The sequence below is a fragment of the Eleginops maclovinus genome, chromosome 20, assembly GCF_036324505.1.
Source record: "Eleginops maclovinus isolate JMC-PN-2008 ecotype Puerto Natales chromosome 20, JC_Emac_rtc_rv5, whole genome shotgun sequence".
NCBI lineage: Eukaryota > Metazoa > Chordata > Actinopteri > Perciformes > Eleginopidae > Eleginops > Eleginops maclovinus.
The window spans coordinates 29,852,612-29,871,018 of NC_086368.1; the positions used below are offsets into that span (position 1 = coordinate 29,852,612).

The 18,407-nt window shown below is 42.0% G+C and overlaps 1 protein-coding gene across 8 annotated transcripts in view; it reads left to right on the forward strand.

Annotated features, from left to right (window-relative positions):
• The first annotated feature begins 3,197 nt into the window (after positions 1-3,197).
• Positions 3,198-18,407, forward strand: part of LOC134882975 (butyrophilin subfamily 1 member A1-like) — a 158,419-nt gene continuing 143,209 nt past the window's right edge. For 2 of the 8 annotated variants that reach the window (XM_063911032.1, XM_063911034.1), the window contains exons 1-9: positions 3,206-3,914; positions 7,219-7,560; positions 8,329-8,604; positions 8,881-9,006; positions 9,456-9,491; positions 10,680-10,715; positions 14,064-14,099; positions 15,288-15,323; positions 17,098-17,133. In XM_063911032.1, the coding sequence (XP_063767102.1) occupies positions 3,845-3,914; positions 7,219-7,560; positions 8,329-8,604; positions 8,881-9,006; positions 9,456-9,491; positions 10,680-10,715; positions 14,064-14,099; positions 15,288-15,323; positions 17,098-17,133 (994 nt within the window). In that variant the 5' untranslated portion in view covers positions 3,206-3,844. Of the gene's footprint in view, positions 3,915-7,218; positions 7,561-8,328; positions 8,605-8,880; positions 9,007-9,455; positions 9,492-10,679; positions 10,716-14,063; positions 14,100-15,287; positions 15,324-17,097; positions 17,134-18,407 lie in introns of all 8 variants that reach the window. The other 6 variants (XM_063911030.1, XM_063911031.1, XM_063911035.1 and 3 more) reach the window with 6 other exon arrangements.

Below are 18,407 nucleotides of genomic sequence, written 5' to 3' on the forward strand. Positions count from 1 at the left end.
CAACAATTTGTTTGTGTGTTTATTCATATCTGAGTTTTCCCAGTCTGCATTAGATTAGGAAAAACACAAAGCATAATTCCTCTCTTTTCTTCTGAATTACCAAAGTAGAAAATCAGTTTCCTCACTCAAACACACCTCCATGCTTCTGCTGCAGCTCTGTGAGTCTAATCCAATAATAATAATAGTAGTGATGATAATGACAGCAATAACAATGATCCACTAATACTATTATCCTAATCTGTGTGTGTTGTGATGCAGATGCAGCTCGTAGCGTCTGAATGCAGGCAGGAGCAGCAGGGAGGGAGAGCCTTTCAGGGGCAGATTAGCTCCTGAGGAAGGCCTGAAGCACACTTGTTTATTTATCCCTCAGAAGGAGATTTCTACGGGGGAATTACGCACCGAGACAACGTCCTCACAAACAGATTGTCCTCCCTCTTCTTTGCAGCGTTTCCCGTTGTCTTATTGATTAATCGAGCACATTTCAGTCCCTTCAGAGGGCATCAAACCTGGCAACCTGGGACCAAAATACAGGTATAATCACGAGAAGTCAGAATAGCTTTTAATGTTTCAAATCCCATTTCATTTATCCCAATATCAGTGGTGTGAAGTAACTAAGTACATTACTTGAGTACAATTTCGAGATACTTGTACTTGATGATTTCCATTGTATGCTACTGTGTGCTTTTACTCCACTGCATTTATTGAAGCTCTCCCCCCACCTCCACAGTGTCCAGAGGACTCCCCCGGCCTTCTTTACCAGCCTGTTCAGCCTCTTTGAAATTAAAATGGAACACGTTTTAAACAGTGACTTTTAGCTAGAGTCATTTTATCTGTAAAAAACACTTTGAACAAAGTTCCCTCCTGCGCTAAAATCTATGTAAAAGAGAGGAAGGGGTTTTAATGATGGGTCATTCCTTTAGGAGAGACTGAACTGAGATTTAGTGCCATGATCGTTTGGACTGCATTGTTTCCTGTTGATTCAGCCCCAGGTAACAGCCATGGATTTGTATTTATTTATCAGCTGTCATGGTCTGTCTATTTTTCTACTTCCTGTCTTCAGTTTCCCAGTGAGTGTGTGATTGTGTCCACCTGTTGTGTTCCTTAATGAGACAGGTGGAGCTACAGAGACACTGATTGAAGATGAGAAAAATGATTCTAGATAAAACAGGATTTCAGAATGGAAAATAAAATAAGAGTAACATCATGAAGGCAGACAGAATCTGTAATACTCTCAGTCATGTTTGGTTTTATGTTAACAGCTCCATGGTTGTAGTCCTTTACCAGAGGCTCTCCTGCCGCTTGTAGTTCTTAAAGGATGTGGAGACGGGCAGAATCTCTCTGATCTGAAGCCTGCTGTCCCGCTGTGATCACGCTGAGGCTAAAGGGAAATATAATGGCACTTAGTTTATATTTGTGTGTGTGTGATTCAATGTCTTACAGTGCTAATGCAAAGTCTGTCAGCCGCATGATAACCTGCTGCTTCTGTGATGCTTCTGAATCACTGATTTATTCATTTATGTCCAAATGTTTGAATAAAACAAAAAAAAATATCGAGCTTCCATCTTGGTGTTCTCTCTGCCCCAGATTGTTGTACTTCTATCCCAACCGTGGTCACTATTGGATGGTGATATCTGCCAATTGTTGAATGATTTAAAACTTCCCAAGTGCTAATAACAGCAGTCTCAGTGGATGTGAGTCAGGTCGAGTGCACTTTCTGTATTGCTGCTGTTTTATCTTGTGCCTTTTCCATCGTTTATACATACTGAGCCCTTTTCATCCATATACTCCTCTATTATGGACCCATTTGCATCAGTGACGTGACTGACAGAGGGTGGTGAAAACTGCTCAGCACATCACCAGGACGGAGCTGCCATCCATGGAGGACCTCTACACCCAGCGGTGTAGGAAGAAGGCCGGTAGGATATTAAAGGACCCCCATCACCCCAGCACCAATCTGTTCTGTCTGCTGCCGTCTGGCAGACGGTACCGCAGCATCCGGACCAAGACCACCAGACTCAGAGACAGTTTTATACCACAGGCTATAAGACTGCTGAACTCCTGAGCTGTGTGAATGTCTACTCACATCTGTTTATAGTACACACATACATATATATATATATTATACACATCTGCCATACATATCTGTTTATAGTACACATATCTATATATTATACATATCTGCCATATACATCTGTTATACATTATAACTTACTCCATGTTTAATAAACACACCTCCAGCTCCACCTTTCCCAGAGCCCCTATCATTTCAGTTTCCCGGTAAATTTCTGACAAACGTTTTGAATTCTTGACCATTTGCGAGAAGACCTTCTGCATTCCACTGTGAAATAACTCACATTATGAAGAAACATCCCCCCTGTCTGCGAGTGAGATGAGCCCTCCTTTAACATTCCCCCCACTCATTCCCAGTTTAGCCCTGTGTTGCAGGCCTGGTCTGCTCCTTTAAGGAAGGCAGCTGCAGGGAGGAGTTGTGGGAGATCTTCCAGTTAGAGTGGCGATTCAAGCAAGCTGGGAGAGGGGGGGTAGCAAAGCTGTCAAGCTTTGGATGGAGAGGGGAGGTAGTGGCACAGGGGCTGTTAATAAAAAATCACATTTTTTGTCCAGCTGTTTTATGGCCTCAGATACCTCTCTGGCTTTTGGATGTACATAAGGTGGATGTAGGATTGCTTGAAGTTAAAACTAAGAAGAATGAAGCGGATATGGTGTTTGAGTTTCAGTGTTATGTGAGAGAACATTATGGGGATCATCTACTAATTTTTACTGATGGGTCAAAAGATCAAGAAACTGAAGCAACAGGAGCGGCTTTTATTGTTCAAAGATTAAAGTTAGAGTCATCTAAGAGGACATCAGATTTTTTGCATGTGTTTACTATTGAGCTATATGCTATTTTAATGGCAATACAGTGGACTGAGCATCTTGTAAATCAGAAGGTATTGATTTGTAGTGATTCTGTTTCAGCCATCACTATTATTGGGGTAGGGACAGCGAAGAGCCATAAGGATCTTATGTATGAGATCCTGATGGAAATTAGAAATGTGGCTGTGAGAGGAGTGGTGATCTCTCTGATGTGGGTCCCAGCCCATACTGGAATCTCAGGAAATGAGAAAGATGATAAATGAGCTAAAGCAGCTGTAAAAAAGGATAATGTGGAGGTAACATTACATCTGTCTAAGGCTGAGGGGAAATGTCTTGTGTGGAGGGGGATCATGATCCAGTGGCAACAATTATGGGAGAGAGAGCCTAAAGGAAGACATTTGTTCTCATTGAATGGAAGAGTGAGTGAGGCCACTAAACCTTGTGGAGGGATGAGAAGGAAGGGACAGGGTACTATTGCTAGAATGAGAATTGGTCTTACATTATTGAATAGTACTCTTTTTATCATGGGTAAACATCAAGATGGAATGTGTGATGAATGTCAACAACCCGAGACAGTGCCTCATGTGCTTATACATCGTAGGAGATACAGCAGGGAAAGGAAGGAGTTACTAGAGACATTGAGAGAATTGGGTCTAGAAGAGATTGCAGTTAAAGGCATTTTAAATTTGGGATCAAGTGGGAGGGGAAGGTGTTGTTTTTTAAAGTATTTATCAGACACTGGACTAATTAAAAGAATATGAAGAGATGACTTAAATGATCCTGAAGGTGGCAGCAATGCAACGATTTGGATGCCAGCAAGACTTCACCCATCAGAAACTCAGAGAGGAAGAAACGGGAAATAATCTGCGACAGTTTACTTTCTATTTCTCTGACATTAAACTTCAAATATAGTTATTCCCTGTAAGCTAAATGTGATCTCTGTAAAATAGTGTTGTTCCTGCGGTGAAACATGTTTGGTTTCAGACTTCAGTTTCTCTTTCTGCTGACTTTCTCTGGAGCAACTCTGGGACAGGAACCCGGTAAGAAGCTGCTATCAACTGCTCTGTTGTGCTAACGCTAATGCTAACGCTAACGCTAGCAACCGAACGCATTGGTTTCAATGCAGTGAAGCTAACGTGAGCTAACTAGCTTAGCCCCTGCTAAAGATTCCAGATTCAGTCTTAAAAGGCTTCATTGTTTAAAGCACAATAATTACAGCGAAGGTTTGACGTCTCTTCTACATTAATATGATCTTATAAATGAGTTCAGATTCATATTATTGGATGTTGTCATACTGACTAACTTTAAAGAAATCATAACTGAAGGAGAAAAGTGTTTTTAAAGGGGTTTAATGTACATTTCAGGCTCGGTTTTATTGTATAGAGGAGCTGTGTTGATGTTGGGGTGACTTTATATACAGCTACATGTGTTAGAAACATGGATCTAACAGAGGGCCCTGCGGGATGTTACTTTCGATATCTCCCGACAGCTGCAAAGATGGCGGCTCTCCTGCTGCTGAACACTACTGTGGGTAGTGGAGTGACGTCATGCTGCATGATCGAACCAATAATGATTACCGATTAACTGACTGGAGAAGTACTCCCACTACTAGTACTCAGGTATTGTACTTGAGTAAAAGTAGAAGTACTCAGATCTTGTACTTGAGTAAAGTAGAAGTACTCAGATCTTGTTCAGATCTTGTACTTGAGTAAAGTAGAAGTACTCAGGTCTTGTACTTGAGTAAAGTAGAAGTACTCAGATCTTGTACTTGAGTAAAAGTAGAAGTACTCAGGTCTTGTACTTGAGTAAAGTAGAAGTACTCAGATCTTGTACTTGAGTAAAAGTAGAAGTACTCAGGTCTTGTACTTGAGTAAAGTAGAAGTACTCAGGTCTTGTACTTGAGTAAAAGTAGAAGTACTCAGGTCTTGTACTTGAGTAAAGTAGAAGTACTCAGGTCTTGTACTTGAGTAAAGTAGAAGTACTCAGATCTTGTACTTGAGTAAAAGTAGAAGTACTCAGGTCTTGTACTTGAGTAAAAGTAGAAGTACTCAGATCTTGTACTTGAGTAAAAGTAGAAGTACTCAGGTCTTGTACTTGAGTAAAGTAGAAGTACTCAGGTCTTGTACTTGAGTAAAGTAGAAGTACTCAGATCTTGTACTTGAGTAAAAGTAGAAGTACTCAGGTCTTGTACTTGAGTAAAGTAGAAGTACTCAGGTCTTGTACTTGAGTAAAGTAGAAGTACTCAGGTCTTGTACTTGAGTAAAGTAGAAGTACCAGAGTGTAGGAATACTCTGTCACAGTGAAAGTATTCTAAATGTTCCTCCAGTGAAAGTAGAAAGTACTCTCCTCTAAATGTACTTAAAGTAGCGACAGTAAAAGTAGTCATTGTCTGATTGGTCCATTTCAGAATAATATCTCTGATATGTTTTATAATGATTGATCATTAAAGTGTTCTCAGAGCTGGTAAAGGTGCAGCTAGTTAGAATGCTTTGTATACCGCAGGGTAGCTGCTGGATTTACTGCAGGTGAACTAAAGTCTGATTTAAGGGAGATTATATTTACCATCATTCATCCTAATCTGCCTAGCAACTACAGGGATTAAATACATGTGGTGGAGTAGAAGTACACAGTAGAAAACTTGAGATACTCAAGTAAATTACAAATTCCCTCAAAATTGTACTGCAGTTCAGTACTGTAGTAAATGTACTTCCCACCTCTGTCGATATGTGTGTATCATTTGCACATACCCTGTCTGATGAGTAAAGTCAAATATGAATGGGTACATTTATTTTCCTGTTACTTTAGTCCAGTGGTCTCCAACCTTTTTAAGCCCAAGATCCCTGACCTCCACCTTGGTGAGAGGCAAGATCTACCTATTTAAGCGTTGAAAGAAAAAGACAGCCCAGATTGTACTTCAGACTTGACGCCTTTTATTCAGGCTAACTGTATTTGAATTACGTGAAATGCTTTGGTCCAACGTTCAAATTTATGCAACAATGAAAACACTAACTAGCTTATCAAACTGGCCATAGCTTCACATCAACTTCAATTCTAAGTTATTCAATTTCATTTCAACACAAAAAGAAAAGGAATGTGGAATTTGTGGAATTTCCCTCATACTGTATGAGGACAGTATTTTGTTTAAGGTAGACAAGCAGATCATATCAAGTGTTATGCCTATCCACTGAAGCTTCAAGTCACATAATATCAGCATTTTAGAAAATACAACTGTGATTCTAACACAATTCTCAATGCAATTAGGCCAAGTACAGCTTTATGTCCCACACAAAAAATAAAGGTGTGGCCTATTTCCTTTTGTATGAGGTAATTACTTTGTTCATAGAAGGCACACACACACACACAACACACTAGCAGTGCGCAGATCACATGCAGTGTTGTGCTTATCCACTCAAGCTTCATGCAAGTTACATAACATCAGTATTTTAGAAAATATATATCAATAAAATGTATTACTATTATTAAAATAGAACTGTAACTGTGTTTTAACAAAATTCTCAGTCAGTGCAGTTATGTACCATCTTATGCATCATCACTTTTCACATTGCCATCAGATGTCAAAACTGGCATGTTACTCACAGGTTAGTGAGAGGGCTGCGGCTGAATACTGTCTGTGAGTGCTTTGTAGTTTGGCTCATAGCTACTGACAGCTAGTCTGAGACAGTCTGTGAGGTGTTTGTCGGTGAGGTGGCTCCTGTACTTTGATTGAATTATTTTCATCTGTGAAAACGCCATTTCACAGAGGTAAGTAGAGCCAAAGTAGGCACTCACTCTTAGTGCACATGAGGGGAGGAGGGGAAACTTCTCCCTGCTGACAATTCCCCAAAAGGTACTGTCCCGTGATCTTACTTTCAGCTCAATGTCATTTTGCAAATCAACCATCTCCATGTCAACCCCACTAGGCAGAGCAAATACCTGCTGTAATTTGGCAGCTACCTGTTCCACATCAATGGTCAGGAATGGGTTCAAGACGAATGCAGCAACATCTTCCATGACGTCTAATTCACCAAAACGCCGACTGAACTCTGCTGCCACTTTGTCCAGGTGAACACAGTACTGCTCAGGGTGAAAAGCAACCTTGTCACCGATGGCCTGTGACATTTTCTCCAGATTGGGAAAGTGTGTCAGCCTTTTTCAGCTGTGAGTTCCAAACACCGAGCTTGGCCTTGAACGCATTCAGTTGGCACCACTGCTTTAGTCCATTAAGCTCAGATCAGCTGTTTACCCTTCCTGCAGAACCTCTGAGTCAACAGACATTGCTTTCTATTTACATCCCTGAGAGCCAATGTCTGACACAGTCATGATTAAACGTGCTTTGTCTTCCAGGTGCTGTCAGAGTGGTGGTTCCAGAAGGTGGTGGTGATGCTGTATTACCAGTCTCCATCGGCAGGAACGCTGAAAGACTTTTCTTTGACTGGAGGAAAGTCGGTCCTGGAGGAGAAGTCCTGCAGGAGGTTTTCCTGTACGATGCCGGCCTCCATTACAACAACGGTTTTCCAGGTCAGAGTGAGCAGTTCAGAGGTCGAGTCTCACACTTTCCTGGAGAACTGAAGCACGGCAACGCCTCCATCATCATCAGAAAGACGAAGGCGTCTGACGCTGGAAGATACTCCTGTTATTTTCCACATCTGCAGCCTCGTCAGACATTCTACGTTGAGCTGGATGTTGGTGAGTACTCTTGTTGGACCAACATGCGTCCTGCCTTTTGGCGGCAAGAGACACTGCGTTTGAACGGCCCCTGAGAATTGAACACTAAACGTAAACATCGTAGGCTTGGTCATGTTCATTTAATGTGAGGAAACATTGAGACGATATAAACATCGGATGAATGGTGCTGCCCTTCTAGATACCAATGGGAACAGGAAGCGTGTGTGAGTCTACATTTGAAGTGTTGGGTGACCTTGTGTCTCTGCTTAAGATCAAGTCGTATCCGTAACAGTGGTGGTGAGGGTTCCTATGCTCTAGATTCACCCGTAGAGCGCTGTCTTACTTCAAGTGACGGCACTTTACACGTTCAAATGTCTTCTTTGCAAACTGCATTAGTTCACAGGTGAGTGGTGAAAGAGACAAACAGCTGATTTTCTGTTCAGTCTGATGTTTATTAAAGCCCTTTCACAATACCTGATTTCCATTGGCTGTTGGCTTGTAGCTGTAGCATCTGCTCCGTCAGGTGAGAACAGTTTACCTCCCTCTGGTCACCTATGATCATATTTGAACTCCTGTGCAGCTAATCCCTGCCACCAAGCTTTCAAAATGATATTGCAGGATAAATCTGAAGTAAATAAAATGACATGAAAACAACAAACATAAACGGCTCCTACTCTGTGAGACCTGGCTGCAAGACATGCTGTGTATCCCCTTTGGGACCATAAAGGGGAGTTTCTATTCTGTAGTTTATCCGTCCCTCATAAGTCTTTGTGTTCCTTCTGTTCACAGCTGCAACTCCAAAGCCGTCCGTCACGACTCTAACTGCCACAGCAGACTGTGAGCTTCTGCAGTGTGAGGTTCCTGGTGCTTCTGTGAACACTAAAGCGGAGTGGCAGAGCAGTACTGGAAGCATCCTCCATGCTGAGGAGAAACGAGTCCCAGAGGAAGATCACGTCTTCATCACTCTCTACGTTAATGTGACCAGGACCGACCGCTACCAGTGTGTAGTCTCTCAGGAGGACATCAAGCATCGGGTCTCTGCTCAGATCTTTGTGTACATCAGTGGTGAGATGAGTTCCTCTGCTTTATCTAAAAAATAACCTGAAACAAGATATTACGTGTGTGTGTGTGTGTGTGTGTGTGTGTGTGTGTGTGTGTGTGTGTGTGTGTGTGTGTGTGTGTGTGTGTGTGTGTGTGTGTGTGTGTGTGTGTGTGTGTGTGTGTGTGTGTGTGTGTGTGTGTGTGTGTGTGTGTGTGTGTGTGTGTGTGTGTGTGTGTGTGTGTGTGTGTGTGTGTGTGTGTCGTGTCAGTCTGCATTAACATTTGTCCGATGTTTTTCAGACTCATCCAGCACAGGGATCATGGTTGGTGTTGGCATCGGTTCATTTCTTTTGGGAGTTTTAACTGTTGCTGCAGTTCTGTGTGTTCTTGAACGTGCAAAGCGCATTAAAATATTCCACAGTAAAGGTACGTTTATATAATTCTATGTATTTCTTCTTAATCTGCACACACCAACGTATCAGATGTGTCCAGAGTCTGGTCTCTGTGTCTCTCAGATGAGCTTCATTGTGTTAGTGTTTACATCAGGTTGATTTACTGACACCACAAACACATCCAGATATAAACGATGATACCAGACGACTGAAAGCATGAGTAATGTACAGCAGTGGAAACAGAGACCTGAATGAGAAGAGAATCAAAGTCTCAGTCAGACTGCAGGAGGAGTGTGTGATGGTGTCCCTCAGGGGTCATCTGTACACACACATTCATTCCTGCTGACTCAAACATTCATCAAGAACAAACTCACTCTGAGAGATTATACCCAGAAGGACATGTTGTTGTTGGATCATCAGTAATATTCCTGTTTGGATAAAAGTTGACTTTATGTAATCTATGTTTGATTTTCTCTGCTGCAGGTTCTCCTCTGGGGAAACTTATCCGCTTCGACCGAGGTTTGTATAGCTAGACTAACGGCTGTTTAAGAGGTCCTTCTGATCAGTGTGTGTTTCTTGGTTTGGAGAAGGCCTTTTGTAGCGGCCGATTACGCGTATCCAAATGTTCAAAGGCCTCTTAGTCTGCGGTGCGCATTCCAGTGTTGACTCCCATGAAAACCCAGATACTTCATGGTTCCATTTAAATGCTGTATTCCTTGGTTGTCGATAAATCCTTTGCCGGCCCACTGCCGATTTGGGACTTCTGCACAGCACAAACAAAATGTATACTCACAAAAATACAGCTAGGGATGCGTGCGGTCAGAGCCTTCTTCCCTTGCCCCTTCCAGACTTCCATTCAGACCTTTTTCTTTGTCCCGCTGGCAACGCCATCTCTACCTGAGACTGCCCTCTTGAGCGTGCGCACTACGGTGTGCTATGATTATTTTCTACAACAACAAAAACATGAACTTATGGCGGCCCATAAACAAAGCACAATGTCAGGTAAACTGTATGATTATAATTAGGTTCATTAATGTTAACTTTAGAGAGTGTGCAATGTGCTCATCAAGTGGTCGATAAGTACAGTAAATAAAATGCCCAAATGGCTCTCACACCTTTCTTCACACCAAAGCCTCTCCTAGAATTCAGTAGAGTAGCTTGTGGTTGCATGGATACACACATATGATCTTAAACTCCATAAACCTGAAACTACCTGAACTCCTTGGTTTCCACACAGCTTCTTTTCCTGACTGTAACTCTGTAAAGGGTACAGAGGGAGCCCCCTGATTGAAGCGTTACAGAGACAAACTCAGGACCAAAGATCAGAGTAATGGAGTCATTTAAATGGAGATGAAAGCCTACTTTAGCAAAGCACAACTATTCACAAAGAGCTAAACTATTCAACGAGTTCCTTCTACTAGATACCAGACGACTGAAAGCATGAGTAATGTACAGCAGTGGAAACAGAGACCTGAATGAGAGGAGAATCAAAGTCTCAGTCAGACTGCAGGAGGAGTGTGTGATGGTGTCCCTCAGGGGTCATCTGTACACACACATTCATTCCTGCTGACTCAAACATTCATCAAGAACAAACTCACTCTGAGAGATTATACCCAGAAGGACATGTTGTTGTTGGATCATCAGTAATATTTCTGTTTGGATAAAAGTTGACTTTATGTAATCTATGTTTGATTTTCTCTGCTGCAGATTCTGCTCTGGAGGAAGTTATCTGCTTCTACAAAGGTTTGTATAGCTAGACTAACGGCTGTTTAAGAGGTCCTTCTGATCAGTGTGTGTTTCTTGGTTTGGAGAAGGCCTTTTGTAGCGGCCGATTACGCGTATCCAAATGTTCAAAGGCCTCTTAGTCTGCGGTGCGCATTCGAGTGTTGACTCCCATGAAAACCCAGATACTTCATGGTTCCATTTAAATGCTGTATTCCTTGGTTGTCAATAAATCCTTTGCCGGCCCACTGCCAATTTGGGACTTCTGCACAGCACAAACAAAATGTATACACTAGGGCTGTTTTCGACTAAGGATTTTCATAGTCGAATCTGATTCGTCAGATTTTGCCGTAGTCGACTGATAGTCGAACCTTTTTTTTTCAGATAGCAGCTAGATCTTTATATTTTTCCGTTTCAAACAAAAGAGCTCAAAAAACATGGTAGGTGTGAAACAAATACCTTTATTTATTTAAAGCCAGATGAACGAAACTGGGCATATTAAACATCAGAACAGTTCACATAAAATCGGAACAAAATGGCTTCAAAAACAACAACGTGCCAAAACATGCCTTTATCGCTCAGTTAAGAACCTATTTCTTGGCTTTTAATTCACAGTTTACACTCGGGAAATAAATAAATAATTACACTTATCGCAACAGCCTGGAACTAGTGCAAAATGACATAACACTTCTTTCCTGCCCTGGCCCTTTAAGCTCCCATCGCCTGTCCATCTCCTCGGACAGCGTAGTCTTGATGATCTTTGTGGTTCGACGGTCGTCCGCATGCACCACCACGTCTTTTTTTTAATATTCATAAGCATGGGGACAGTGGCAGACAGGGATGCATTATTTTCTTGGGACAAAAGCTCTGTCAGAGTGATCATTGGTTTAAGAACAGCGACAATGTCCTCTGCTGTGCGCCACTGTGATGTGGATAGCTCCAGGTCACGATCGGACCGTTTGCTCACACTGTCATCTGTGAGCACGGCTGAAACTGGCCCCTTCTGTTCGATCAAGCGATCGAGCATCAAATAAACAGAGTTCCAACGGGTGACAACATCCTGCATCAGTTTATGCTGAGGAACGTTCTGTTGTTTCTGTTTATCTTGAAGTGCTGTGGTGGCCTTTGCACTTTTTTTGAAATGAGAAACCAAGCGCCTTGCAGCAGCAACAGTGCGGCAAATGGGGTCCTGCTTCAGAGCGCTGTTTATGCAGAGTTGTAATGTGTGGCCCGCGCAGCGCACCCCTTTCATATTTCCCCAGGAGGGCTGCTGGACCAACTGGTTGGTGCACGCAACCATGTTTGCTGCGTTGTCATGCACCACAGAAACGATCGTGGTACTTGGAATGTCCCACTCGCAAATTATCTCCGTCAGTTCTCGTGCAATGTGATCGGCTGTGTGACTGTCCTCCATTTTTTTTGTTTCTAAAACAAAACTCTCCAGTCTCCAGTGATGAAATGTGATGTGACTGTGAGATAAGCCTCCATCTGAAGCGAGGTCCAGATATCAGTTGTGAAACTGACAGCTTCACAGTCCTGTATTGCCCTGTATATCTCTGACCGTGTCGATAGATATTTTGTGTGCACGATATCCATCACCGTAGCTCTTGTAGGGACGGTGTAGCCTGGCTCAAGTGTGCGCAAGAGTTCTTTAAATCCCCCACCCTCAACAATGCGCACAGGCCTCATACCAAGTGCCACAAACTCCGCAATCTGTTCAGTAATTTCCCTTTTTCTCTTCTCTGAAAGTGGTGGTCTCAAATCCAGTTTTTTTTGCGTTAATCTCGGGGCCGCCGCTGATGCAGACGTGCCGGCTGAGTTGTCGTCATGACACTGCGGGTGTAACTGTAAATGATAGAATAATATAACAATACTATTTGCCTGTATTGATAAAAGAGTGGTAGAACTGTTTGTTTGTTTGTAAAGTTAACAAGCCTTACCCGCTTCAAATGATATGCCATGTTGGTTGTCGTCGTGTGATATGCAAGAACCTGCTCACACAACTTACACTTCACTTTCTTCGGGTCATCTTTAACCTTTTCAAAATAGTTCCACACTTTTGATGTCTTTTTAGTAGCCATTGTGAGCCAATAAATGCGTAAACACTAACGGTCCTGTGTGCTGCTCACCTGTGCTCATTTGGATTGCGCAACTGCAGTGGGTGTGATTTATTAATACCGTAAGCTAAGACTACCATTTACACGAAGAAATCATTGGAACTCTTTATTAACATAAAATAGACAGATTTTGCATTAAAATAGGCTTTTATACAACAAAAAAAGACATTCTATGTATTAATTAATGCTCGGCTGCCGCGGGCACCCCATATAGTCAGAATGGTATGGTCTTTGTTGTATAACAACATTTTACGAAGATTCGACTACGAGGTTCATAGTCGAATCAGACCACTCCGAATCGAATAGTCGAATATTGGAGGTCAGTCCTAGTATACTCACAAAAATACAGCTAGGGATGCGTGCGGTCAGAGCCTTCTTCCCTTGCCCCTTCCAGACTTCCATTCAGACCTTTTTCTTTGTCACGCTGGCAACGCCATCTCTACCTGAGACTGCCCTCTTGAGCGTGCGCACTACGGTGTGCTATGATTATTTTCTACAACAACAAAAACATGAACTTATGGCGGCCCATAAACAAAGCACAATGTCAGGTAAACTGTATGATTATAATTAGGTTCACTAATGTTAACTTTAGAGAATGTGCAATGTGCTCATCAAGTGGTCGATAAGTACAGTAAATAAAATGCCCAAATGGCTCTCACACCTTTCTTCACACCAAAGCCTCTCCTAGAATTCAGTAGAGTAGCTTGTGGTTGCATGGATACACACATATGATATTAAACTCCATAAACCTGAAACTACCTGAACTCCTTGGTTTCCACACAGCTTCTCTTCCTGACTGTAACTCTGTAAAGGGTACAGAGGGAGCCCCCTGATTGAAGCGCTACAGAGACAAACTCAGGACCAAAGATCAGAGTAATGGAGTCATTCAATGGAGATGAAAGCCTACTTTAGCAAAGCACAACTATTCACAAAGAGCTGAACTATTCAACGAGTTCCTTCTACTAGATACCAGACGACTGAAAGCATGAGTAATGTACAGCAGTGGAAACAGAGACCTGAATGAGAGGAGAATCAAAGTCTCAGTCAGACTGCAGGAGGAGTGTGTGATGGTGTCCCTCAGGGGTCATCTGTACACACACATTCATTCCTGCTGACTCAAACATTCATCAAGAACAAACTCACTCTGAGAGATTATACCCAGAAGGACATGTTGTTGTTGGATCATCAGTAATATTTCTGTTTGGATAAAAGTTGACTTTATGTAATCTATGTTTGATTTTCTCTGCTGCAGATTCTGATCTGGAGGAAGTTATCTGTTTCTACAAAGGTGTGTATAGCTAGACTAACGGCTGTTTAAGAGGTCCTTCTGATCAGTGTGTGTTTCTTGGTTTGGAGAAGGCCTTTTGTAGCGGCCGATTACGCGTATCCAAATGTTCAAAGGCCTCTTAGTCTGCGGTGCGCATTCCAGTATTGACTCCCATGAAAACCCAGATACTTCATGGTTCCATTTAAATGCTGTATTCCTTGGTTGTCGATAAATCCTTTGCCGGCCCACTGCCGATTTGGGACTTCTGCACAGCACAAACAAAATGTATACTCACAAAAATACAGCTAGGGATGCGTGCAGTCAGAGCCTTCTTCCCTTGCCCCTTCCAGACTTCCATTCAGACCTTTTTCTTTGTCCCGCTGGCAACGCCATCTCTACCTGAGACTGCCCTCTTGAGCGTGCGCACTACGGTGTGCTATGATTATTTTCTAGAACAACAAAAACATGAACTTATGGCGGCCCATAAACAAAGCACAATGTCAGGTAAACTGTATGATTATAATTAGGTTCATTAATGTTAACTTTAGAGAATGTGCAATGTGCTCATCAAGTGGTCGATAAGTACAGTAAATAAAATGCCCAAATGGCTCTCTCACCTTTCTTCAGCACCAAAGCCTCTCCTAGAATTCAGTAGAGTAGCTTGTGGTTGCATGGATACACACATATGATATTAAACTCCATAAACCTGAAACTACCTGAACTCCTTGGTTTCCACACAGCTTCTCTTCCTGACTGTAACTCTGTAAAGGGTACAGAGGGAGCCCCCTGATTGAAGCGTTACAGAGACAAACTCAGGACCAAAGATCAGAATAATGGAGTCATTAAATGGAGATGAAAGCCTACTTTAGCAAAGCACAACTATTCACAAAGAGCTAAACTATTCAACGAGTTCCTTCTACTAGATACCAGACGACTGAAAGCATGAGTAATGTACAGCAGTGGAAACAGAGACCTGAATGAGAGGAGAATCAAAGTCTCAGTCAGACTGCAGGAGGAGTGTGTGATGGTGTCCCTCAGGGGTCATCTGTACACACACATTCATTCCTGCTGACTCAAACATTCATCAAGAACAAACTCACTCTGAGAGATTATACCCAGAAGGACATGTTGTTGTTGGATCATCAGTAATATTTCTGTTTGGATAAAAGTTGACTTTATGTAATCTATGTTTGATTTTCTCTGCTGCAGGTTCTCTTCTGGATGGAGTTATCCGCTTCTACAAAGGTTTGTATAGCTAGACTAACGGCTGTTTAAGAGGTCCTTCTGATCAGTGTGTGTTTCTTGGTTTGGAGAAGGCCTTTTGTAGCGGCCGATTACGCGTATCCAAATGTTCAAAGGCCTCTTAGTCTGCGGTGCGCATTCGAGTATTGACTCCCATGAAAACCCAGATACCTTCATGGTTCCATTTAAATGCTGTATTCCTTGGTTGTCGATAAATCCTTTGCCGGCCCACTGCCGATTTGGGACTTCTGCACAGCACAAACAAAATGTATACTCACAAAAATACAGCTAGGGATGCGTGCGGTCAGAGCCTTCTTCCCTTGCCCCTTCCAGACTTCCATTCAGACCTTTTTGTTTGACACGCTGGCAACGCCATCTCTACCTGAGACTGCCCTCTTGAGCGTGCGCACTACGGTGTGCTATGATTATTTTCTAGAACAACAAAAACATGAACTTATGGCGGCCCATAAACAAAGCACAATGTCAGGTAAACTGTATGATTATAATTAGGTTCATTAATGTTAACTTTAGAGAGTGTGCAATGTGCTCATCAAGTCAAGTGTGTGATGGTTTCCTTTTGGGCTCATCTGTATGTAACCTCCGTTGTGTTTGGCTGGAATTCGATGGACTGGGACACTCTCAGAATGAAGTAGTTTATTACCTGCACAATGGGTCAGACAAAACAAATACAGAGCATGGGTTTCGAATCGGGTCCACCTGCAGCAGACCTCATATTTCCTGCTTATGGTGTACTACATTACTAATATTGTTTTACAATCATTTTACAATTAACTAGAAACTACTATATGTTACAGCATTACATTAATATGCAATGTGTTAATAAAGCAAACCTATTTATAGTTCTAATTTATATCTAAATGCATAGACATTTTATCACGGTGATCATACAGTGTATATGTCAAAATATGCAGTTACTATGTCAATCTGACATACAGCGTACAATCACTACTTCACCCATTTTCAATGTTAGTTACGCTGAACAGCACTCAAACTCAGGATAAACACTCTGCTCCTGTGGCGACACGCAGTACTTCATATGGAATGCAACAATGACGTGCCCTGACCTGCTAGCAGTTCTAGCTCGAGAATGCTAGCCTCGCCACGAGTGGAATTTTAAAACATACAAGAAACATATAACTTAACCAACAAATCTAATTGCTTACCTGCACAATGTGTCAGACAAAACAAATACAGAGCATGGGTTTCGAATTGGGTCCACCTAGACAAAATAAATTCAATATTACAAGTTGTACGACAGCAATGCAGCCGTACTTCAAGGTGAAACGAAAACATAAAATCAAATAAAAGTTACAATACTGTGCCAAACATCGCAAAAATGCGATTCATAGGATGGCATATATGTTATACAAAAGTGTAAAATGAAGTCTCTTGTACAATCCAATAATAAGATGACTTGTAAAGACTTCTCCTGCGGACCATTCCTTTACTCAACCTACCTGCAGCAGACGTCGTATTTCCTGCTGCAGGATACCCGCAATGCAACACTGTATTAAAATACTGTAGAATAACAGTCCTGACCCAATGACACAGGATTTAACAATAACTACAAGACAAGGTATTTACTCCGTTACATATACACACACATTCATTCCTGCTGACTCAAACATTCATCAAGAACAAACTCACTCTGAGAGATTATACCCAGAAGGACATGTTGTTGTTGGATCATCAGTAATATTTCTGTTTGGATAAAAGTTGACTTTATGTAATCTGTGTTTGATTTTCTCTGCTGCAGGTTCTCGTCAGGAGGGAGTTATCCACTTCTACAAAGGTGGTGTGTAAGCTGGGAGCCCTACGGGCGGGTTTTGGGAAGGCCTTTGTAGGGTGTTTAGGTTAAAGAAAGGCCTTTTGTTGCGGCGATTCGGTTTTACCAAAGTTTTAAAAGGCCATTTATCTGCCGGTTTGCGATTTCCGATATTGACTTCCCAGAAAACCCAAATGTATACTTCATGGTTCCATTTTTGCTTGATTCCTTGTTTTTCGCCCCGGAAGCCTTCCGGCCCCGGGCCGATTTGGTTTTTTTCTGAAAAACAAAACAAAATTATCCCCAAACAAAAAAATTACGTAATGCGTGGGTTTCATAGTTTCTTCCTTGCCCCTTCCAATTCCATAAGCCCTTTTTTGCCCTTGGCCCCACTTCCTGAACGCCCTTTTGACGTGGATAGGTTGTTTTTCTGATTATTTTAAACCAAAAACCTAAAACTAGGGGCCCATATACACAAAAGGTCCTTTACTGAGTTCTTAAAGGTACAAACCCTGATTAACTTAGAGCAATGGAAGTCAGAGAATGTGCCTTAAATGGGATCGGATAAGTACAGTAAATAAAGCCCAAATGGCTCTCACACCTTTCTTCACACCAAAGCCTCTCCTAGAATTCAGTAGAGTAGTTTTGGGTTGCATGGATACACACATATGATATTAAACTCCATAAACCCTTTAAAATACCTGAACTCCTTGGTTTCCACACAGCTTCTCTTCCTGACTGTAACTCTGTAAAGGTTTAGATTAAATGTAAAATAAATGTATATATTTTTTTAAAAACACAGTCATTATCATTGTCTAAACCCTATCCTAACGTGTATGGAAAATAACTGGTAGAAACATCTGTTTAAGCAACGATTATTATGTTTTAACAGATACTTGGTATGAGAAACTACTCCCTGAGAACGTGTGGGCAACACGTTCTCAGGACAACAACTCCGCAACATGACCACCGAAGGGCGCACGTGCAGAAAAACTGCTCCACCTCCCACACACACCCCACACACCAACAAATATAAAATATAAAGCAACTATTACTTTAGAGGACACGAGCCGCCTCACCCAAACCCCCTCCCTCTATACTGACTCGTGCTTATGTGATTTGGGCATCCTAAAACTAATAAAAAGAAAGGGAGGGGCGCGGGACCGGCAGAGTTTTGTGGGGGGGTTTGTAACTGCACTGTCTCCTGCACCCCTCCTGCATTTTAAAAAACCTTAACTGATGTCCCCATGTGTTTATTTAACAGTGTTTGCTCAAGTGTCGTTTTGACCTAAAAAAAGGGG